This window comes from Chrysochloris asiatica, unplaced genomic scaffold, assembly GCF_000296735.1.
Source record: "Chrysochloris asiatica unplaced genomic scaffold, ChrAsi1.0 scaffold00019, whole genome shotgun sequence".
NCBI classification, from domain to species: Eukaryota; Metazoa; Chordata; class Mammalia; order Afrosoricida; family Chrysochloridae; genus Chrysochloris; species Chrysochloris asiatica.
Window position 1 is genome coordinate 22,727,685 of NW_006408537.1, and position 8,810 is coordinate 22,736,494.

Consider the following 8,810-nt stretch of genomic DNA (forward strand, 5'->3'; position numbering starts at 1 on the left):
TCGAATTATTTGTTCAGGCTCAGATTGAATACGCATGATGACAAATACAACCCTAACGCATATCTTTTCTGATTTTAAACCACTCAGTATTCCCTTGTTCTGTTCTAATGATTGCTTCTTTGGCTGTGTACATGTTCACATGTGCACAATTAATGGTTTTGGAATACCCATTCTTTGCAATGTTACCCATAGTTTATTATGATCTACACAATTGAATGCCTTTGAATAGTCAACAAAGCTCAAGTAAACATCTTTCTGGTATTTTCTGCTTGCAGAAACGATCCATTTAATGTCAATAATGATAATCAAATTTCCACATCCTCTTCTGAATCCAACTTGAATTTCTGTCAGTTCCCTGTTGATGTACCGTTGCAACAGTTTTTTAATTATCTTCAGAAAAATAAGTTTTTCCCCCGCATTCTGTTGGGTAATCTTTTTTTTTGGAATGGGCACAAATATGGACAAATTCCAATCAGTTGACCAGGAAGGTGTCTTCCAAATTTCTTGGCATAGAAGAGTGAGTGCTGTGTCACTTTGTTGAAATATTTAAATTTATATGCCATCAATACCTGGAGCCTTGTGTTTTTTAACCAATGCTTTCAATGCAACTGGACTTCTTTCTTCAATACTATTGGTTCTTGATCATGTGACTAGCTGATCATTGACTGATTCTTTTTGGTATAGTGAGTCTGTATTCCTTCCATCTTCTTTTGATGCTTTCTGCATCATTCAATATTTTACCCATTGTTGTTATTGTTGTTGTTAAGTGCCATCGAGTTGATTCTGACCCATAGCAACCTGATATAGGGTTTCTAAGAAGCAGCTGGTGAGCTTAAACTGCCAAATTTGAAGTTCAAATGGCTTTGCAGTCTGGCGCATTAACCTAAAGCCCTACACCAGGACTCCATTTTACTCATAGTATCCTTCAATATTTCAAATTGAGGTTTGAATTTTTTTCTTCAGTTCTTTCAGCTTGAGAAATCCTGAGTGTGTTCTTCTCTTTTGGTTTTCTAACTCCAGGTTTTTTCACATTTCATTATGATATTTGACTTTGTCTTCTCAAGCTGCCCTTTGACACTTTCTATTAGACTATTTTGTTCCATTTGCTTTGGCTTCTCTATGCTCAAGAGCAAGGTTCAAGAGTCTCTCCTAACATCCACTTTGGCCTTTTCTTTCCTATCTTTTGTTTAAAGTACTTGATGTCATACTATAACTTCTTTGATCTTTTGTAATTAGTGTTCAATATGTCAAATCTGTTCTTGAGACAGTCTCTAAATTCTGGTGGGATATATTCAAGGTCATATTTTGACTGTCATGGACTTGTTTTCATTTTCTTCTAACATCAGTTGCTCATATGAAAGTTTGGACTTTCATATGAGCAATTGATGTTCTGTTCCAGTCAGCCTTTGCTTTGTTTTAGCTGACGATGTTGAGTTTCTCCATATTCTCTTTCTATAGATGTAGTTAATTTGATACATGTGGATTTCACCTGGTGAGATCCACATGTATAGTTTCTCTTTGAATTGTTGAAAAAGTTATTTGCAATGATTAAGTACTTGCACTTGCAAATTTTTTCATGCAATCTCCAGCATCATTTCTATCAACAAGGCCATATTTTCTAACTTTGAATACTTCCACTTTGTTTCCAGCTTTCACATTCCACCTACCATTAATTATCAATGCTTCTTGGTTGCAATTTGATCAATTTCCAACTGAAGAAGTTGGAAGAATTCTTCAATCTCATCATCACTGGTTTTAGTGGTTGGTGTACAAATTTGAGTAATAGTGGTATTAACTGGTCTTCTTTGTAGGTATATGGATATTATCCTGTCACAGACAGCATTGTCACAGAGATTTTGAAATGTTCTTTTTGACAATGACTGTGATGCCATTCCTTTTAATTTGTCATTCCTGCCATAGTAAACCATGTGATTTGTTGGATTCAGAATAGCCAATTCCAGGCCATTTTTTTCTCACTAATGTCTAGGATATAGATCTTTATGCATTCCATCTCAATTTTGACAACCTCCAATTTTCCTATGCATATCTCATACATTCCACACTCTGATTATTAATGGATGTTTGCAGCTGCTTCTTCTCATTTTGAGAAGCCAATGGAAGTCCTGAATTTTTAACTCCATCCAAGTCATTATTGTCAATATCAGCAAATGAAGGTCCTAAAAGTTTTACTCCATCCATATCATTGAATTCAACTCTATTTTGAGGGAACAGCTCTTCCCCAGTCATATTTACAGTGCCCTCCAACCTGGGGTGCTCATCTTTTGACACTATATCTGATAATGGTTTGCTGGTATTCATAAGGTTTCCAGTGATTAACCATTCAGAAGTTGTCAACCTTTCCTTCTTCCTATTCTGTCTTAGTCTGGAACCACCAATTAAATTTGTCCCCCATGGGTAACCCTGCTGATATTTAAAATACCAGTGGTGAAGCTTCCAGCACCACAGCAACACACAAGCTACTATAGTATGACAAACTGACAGATGAGTGGTGGGAAGCCAGCCAACTCTGGGTTCAAATTCCAGGTCTACCACTGACTAGCTGACATAATTCTTAATACATTACTTAATCTTTCTGTCCCTCAATGTCTTCATTTAGTCAGTGGTATGATAACTATAATAAAAATTAACTCACAGGTCCCTGGGAAGGTTATAAGGGTTACTAAACATAAAATATTTGAAATGATCTAGCATAGAGTAAAAACTATATATACATTAGCTATTACTGTTGTTGTTGTTGTTAAGTGCCATCGAAAATGGAATTAACTAAAGCACATTTATCCCTAAAATGATAGATCTTTTTATTTATTTTTGTGGTATTTTAATATCTGTGAAAAGTAGATATCAGTCATTGAGTTTCATCTCCTCTGCTTTTTTATTATTTTCTTTCAAACATCCCTTACCAGAATTACAGCTTCTGATGTTTCTAAATAATCATGTTAATCTCCTTACATCAATACAATCAGTACTACTGAATAAAATATGTTGAAATCAGAAAGCCAGGGATATCAACTGGTCATAGTTGGTGCCATCATTAAGGAATAAGATGTAGTCTGTGGAAACTGAGGCAGAGAATTACGTGGTTAAATAATTTAAATGATGTAAGTTGTTTTAAAGAAACAACTTACATAATTTTTATCATCTTCTGATTTTTTTAAAGATGCTGTAGACCACCACAAGGTTGGTGGTTAAAATCCACTAGCCGCACTCAGAAACCATATCCAGTGTTGCTATGAGTTGGAAATGATTCTATAGTGCTTAACAACAACAATAGATCATGAGTAGTAGTCTTCAAATAAAAAATTAAGTTCATACTCTACCTGCTTTGGGGAGTGCTTTGGCTCTGTAGAATACCTACTGGACTGTTGTTAACCGCGATGTCAGTGGCTCAAGTCCACCAGTTGCCCTGGGGGAACAAGATATGGTTTTCTGCTTCTGCAGAGATTTACATGTTGTTACTATGAGTCAGAACGAACTCAATTGCACTTAACAGCAAGAAACCTGCTTTTAGAATTCTAGTAGTAATACTGTCGTTAAGCTTTTATATAGCTTTTAGATAATACTTTCTTTTTTTATGTAGCATGTAAAGTCAACTATTATGCTTTGAATAATCTTTATATATATGAATTTTATTGTGAACTTTGCTAATAGGTAGTCATCTTATTCAATACTGAAGTCTACTTGGTTCTTTATATTTTATGGTGAGCAATGTATCTTGTAATCCTCAGCACTCAGTCACCTCTTGAGAGCAGTACCAGTGACATGAGGAGAAACACTGCACTAGAGAAAAGTACTTAATCCTGATCAGTTTCTCAGAGCCTATTTCAATGGCACAGCCTTAACAACATTGTACTTTGTCACAGAGGACACGAGTTACAGTGGGCCACTCTAATGGCCATAAATGTAGAAGCTTGGTGAAAGCAGTTTATCATCTCATGCTATGTGAGTTCAATAAGAACAGTAGTTACATATCCATCAAATCAAATACAAAATTGCACAGAAAGAACTATTAATCATCCCTTAAACTTCAACTTGGAAAGTAAAAGCAACGTTAGTTAAATTCACCACGTGCTAAATGTTTACACTATATGAGTCTCAGAACAGCCTTCCAAGGTAATTGATATATCTATTTTATTTTGTTATTGTTGTTGTTAAGTTCCATAGAGTTGGTTCTGACTCTCAGTAAACCTGTATAGGATTTCTGAGGAATGGTTGAGCTACCTACCTTGCAGTTACCAGCCTAGTGCTTATCCTACAGAGGTATACAAGGGTTCTGCTTATTTTCTAGGGAAGCTTAAATAACATATCAAAAATTGTGCATAAGATGCCATTCCTCTCCTGTCTCACTGGAACTACATCTCTGAAGCCATGAGCATGTCCAGCAACATTAGGCATTCATGAGACTATTTACCTGATTTTGTCATTTTGATATATAATCAGCATAAAGATTATTAATGAGCTATTTTGCATTCTTTTTTGGTAATGAATTTAAGGGGTCAAATGCATATTTAACACTCAAAACATATCTCAATTTAGACTAGTCACATTCTTTGGTACTCAAAAATTACATGTAGTTCCTGGCTACTATATTAGACAAGCTAGATCTAAAACCTAGAAGAGAGTTTGGCACACGAGATATACAATAAGTGTTTGATTAAATGAAAGGATGAATGAAAGAGTGAATTAATTATAAGATCTATTCACAGAAATCTCAGTTTTCATTCTCAAGTGTTCACAATACGTTGTTGGCAAGTTTTACTCTGGAAGCGTGTGTAAATAGAGTACATGTTGCTTTGTTTGATGAAGAATGGATATTTCAAATAATAAGAAAATCCCTTAGCTCAAATATGATTCCATTTTTCACTCATCCTTTTAATATAAATATTCAGTGGTAATAATGGAAGAAAAATAACTATGCGTTTTATGCAAGAAGGTATTTATGCAGCTACAAATTTCTTTGGCCAATCAGATGTTGTTTTTCCTCATTAATTTTTCTTTCTTAAAACCTAAGATTAGTTTCACATACTCTCTGAGATAAGAATAATTGAAGTAAGCAGTTTTCTTTTGTTCCTTTCATCATTGACTTCTATACTGAATGTCTATAGGTGAAGGCATTTGGCATGATTTGTCCCACAGGAAATGGTGAGGCAGGAATAGCTAGATCCCTAGCTAGTAAAAAACTAGATTGACTGTGCATTATGTGGTTTTTGAGGAGCTCTGTTGGAGCAGTGGTTAAAGTACTCAGCTAATAACCAAAATGCTTGACCTCACCAGCCACTCTTCAGGAGAAAGATGTGGTAATCTACTTCCATAAAGATTTACAGTCGTGGATACCATGTTCTCCTTTGGGTCACTGTGAGTTGTAATCCACTCACTGGCAGTGGATTTTTTTGATGTGTGGTTTCAGAACATTTTTTTCCCCATTATTATTTTTCTTTCATCCAATGTGTTAGATTAAGAAGATTTTTTTTCTCCTACTTACTTAACAGGATGCGTCTAACTCTTTTTTTATATTTTTACTCTGAACACTTTCAGCTGTAGAGCTGATCTCCATCGGGATTTCTTGTGGCATTCTGAAAGCTATCATTTCTGAGTCAGATCAACTAAATACCCATTAAAACACCCCCAAATCCAGAACATTTATGAGAATATTTATCAGATATCTATGTTTTGCATAGTTTTATTTGCTATTTTTATACATCCATATAAAAAGAGACAGGAATTAGAGGCATGATTGAGCTAAAACATACTTATAAAACAGGAAAGTTTATTTCATTTTACTCCAGCTTTTTGAGTGATTCAGAAAAGAATGCATCCTTCAATCCTCTTTTTCCTCCACTATTTGATTTCTTGATAGAGACATACAAATGTTTTTGATTTAACTCTTGATTTTTTGTTTTTTGGCATGCTTTATAAAGGCCAAATCATAGCTAAATCAGAGGTATTTACAACATCCACAAATTTAATCCAAAGTGGATACTTAAAAACTCATATGGATCTAAATGATGTTCTCCCAGATGGTGAATTAATGTAATTTTAGTAGGAAGCAAAGTTGCACAAATATGCAGTATTGAGGACTGGTGCTGACTTAATGTATCTGTACTCACCACAGAACAGATGTTGCTTATCATTTTGGTGCCAGTGTCTCTATTTGTCTCTATACTACAAACTGAAGAATAGGGCTTGGGAGTTCAGTAAATTATGCTTTCATTACTAATGACTTGTTCAAAATTGAAGGTTTCTGTGAACTGTTTGTAGAAATCACATTTTCTGTCTTTGTACAGGGTCTGAAAGGTGACTTGGGTCCTCATGGTCCACCTGGCCCAAAAGGAGAAAAGGTACTGTATTTCCTCAGCAAAGTGCCAACATTTTCTCAAGAAAATCCCATGGAACCTAAGCAATGATTTCTCATTGATAAAGTTGACCTGCCAAAAGCATTTAAAAATTAACCAAATGTTAATTTTCTGAGCCACTGAACTTGAAAAGCCTTTTGTTCCCTTTAATTAGTTTGATAGAGTCCTGGTGTGGCACTGTGGGTTAATGCTCTGTACTGCAAAATTGGTTTGAACCATAAAATCAGTGGTTCAAGCTCACCAGTCTCTCCTCAGAAACCCTATACAGGGTCACTATAGGTCGGAATTGACTCATCACTTAGCAACAACACCAATTAGTTTGATGAGACTAAATTCACAATTGTTATTTGATATTAATTTGGGTTTATAGGATTTCCTTCTTTTCCCTTCCCTTAACAGGGTTAGGTATACCATAGCTAAGTTACCAAGTGTGTACTGTACCAGTGGAATTTGCAAGTAGCACTGAGTTGCTACCATGAGGGTGAAGCATGTAGCTCTTTGGGAGAAGAAGGCTAACTCTATATTTCAGTTTTAGTCTAAGTACTCCATTTCTCTCCACTTTTTCTAATTTGCGATTTCATAAAGGCATATTAGCATTGCTTTGAAAGGAGAATTAAGAAAAAGAAAAGGCAAGAATTGCTTTAAATGACGCCATTAGATAATTCCAATTTGGTGAGAATTGTGGGTGGGTGTGATTTGCACTGTATTTTGGTCTCCATTCTCAGCCCATTAAGTCATCTTTGTCAATGTTCAATATTTACCTCCACATTTAAAGTGATGCAACTCCGTCTCTCTTGCCTGATTTAAGCTATGTCAATATTCTTTAACAACTATTGTTTTATCTTTTTCAATGCTCCAAAGAGTAATGATAATACAGTTTTAAGTCTTCACTTTTAAGATGACCCTACTAGATGAGAAAAAGATACTATCAGTCTTAAAGATATTCTCAATCTGACAATACAACATCCCAATCCACCATTACACAAATACTGTTTCCATAATTTAAGCAAGCAAGCACTGTGGCAGTGACTGATATTTCTGGTAAAAGAGAGTTTATAAGAGAACACTGCACACAGCTGCCATATACATAAATTCAAAAACAATGAACACCTAGATGCACTACTTTTCAAATATTTTAAATAGTTTAATTATCAATATATCCACCTGCTAATTTGTATTCACATAGGTCAGCAAAGCAATTCTAGTGCTTAAAAACACATAAATACAGGCAAAGGCTTTTACAATTGGTGCCAAGGGTAGTGCCTATTCAGCAGGGCTTTAGAAGAGGCAACGGCACCACTTCTCACAGCTGGGAGGCAAAAAGTGGGAAATCCACTTATTATTTCTGCTGAGCCCCTTCCTAACTTTGTCAGAAAATTATCTGCTGCTATGACACTTCCCAGCTGCTCAACTGGCAAGTAACCAGGTTTGAAAATATATTCTTTATACTTTTACATTAGTAGACAAAAGAATAAAATCAGATTGTTTTAGTTTCTCAAACAAGTTCTACTACTGCAAAAATTAAGGAAGTTCACAAGGTGATTTTTTTTACTACTGAGCACTAAAGGACACATGATAAATGTTTCATTGTGTAGAGGCTTTTATCAAGATGAAATTGTATTTTCTTTTCCTTTAAGATTAATATATAAATATTGCATTTACCCATTCAGAAAATTTATAAATAAATAAAAAGATACTGTTGTAACTGTAACTTTTTTTAATCGATTGTAGGGAGATATAGGACCTCCAGGAACACCAGCCTTAACTGTAAGTATTCTTTAAAAAAAAAAAAAAAAATTGAAGCATGTTGTCCTGTTTATTATTCATATTAATCATGATTAAACCAAAATTAAAAAACATAGAATATTTTGAGAATTGAAAGTGATCTCAATGGACCTCTAGTCAAACCTCCACATATTTTAAAACATTTTATTATGAGTTGAGTGTAGATTTATGGAGCAGATCAGTTTTTCATTCAATAATTTGTACACATTTTGTTCCATATCCTTGATTGAATCCCCCACAATGAACCATCACTAAACCACCACACATTAAAGGTGGGACAACTGCCCACAACAGTGAAGTAACTGACCCAAGCTCACGTAGGTAGTTATAGGAAACTCAGGAGTCAGTGTAGACCCTAAGCAATTTTCTTTCTCCTCCATATGGTACACGATTTTGTGCCTTAAATGTTTAATTATATATACTTAACATCACATTTAAAGGAAATAGAAACCAATTCACAAAAACAGCTAGCTGTTTAAGCTGGTTGTAAGACTTTCCTGTCTAACACCATAGTTATTTGTCTATGATATCTGCTTTAGAAATTTGCAAATGATAAAACTGGCAATATTTCAGTAACAGAGTTTTGAGAACATTTTATAAGGTATGTTGTTGTTGTTATGTGCCATAGAGTCGGTTCTGACCCATAGCGACCCT

At 34.8% G+C, this 8,810-nt stretch overlaps 1 protein-coding gene across 1 annotated transcript in view; it reads left to right on the plus strand.

The window, feature by feature from the left end:
- The window catches only part of COL19A1 (collagen, type XIX, alpha 1), a 506,470-nt gene that overhangs the window by 222,710 nt on the left and 274,950 nt on the right, over positions 1-8,810 (plus strand). The window contains exons 16-17 of the mRNA XM_006835782.1: positions 6,303-6,356; positions 8,103-8,138. Of these exons, the coding sequence (XP_006835845.1) occupies positions 6,303-6,356; positions 8,103-8,138 (90 nt within the window). The remainder of the gene's footprint in view (positions 1-6,302; positions 6,357-8,102; positions 8,139-8,810) is intronic.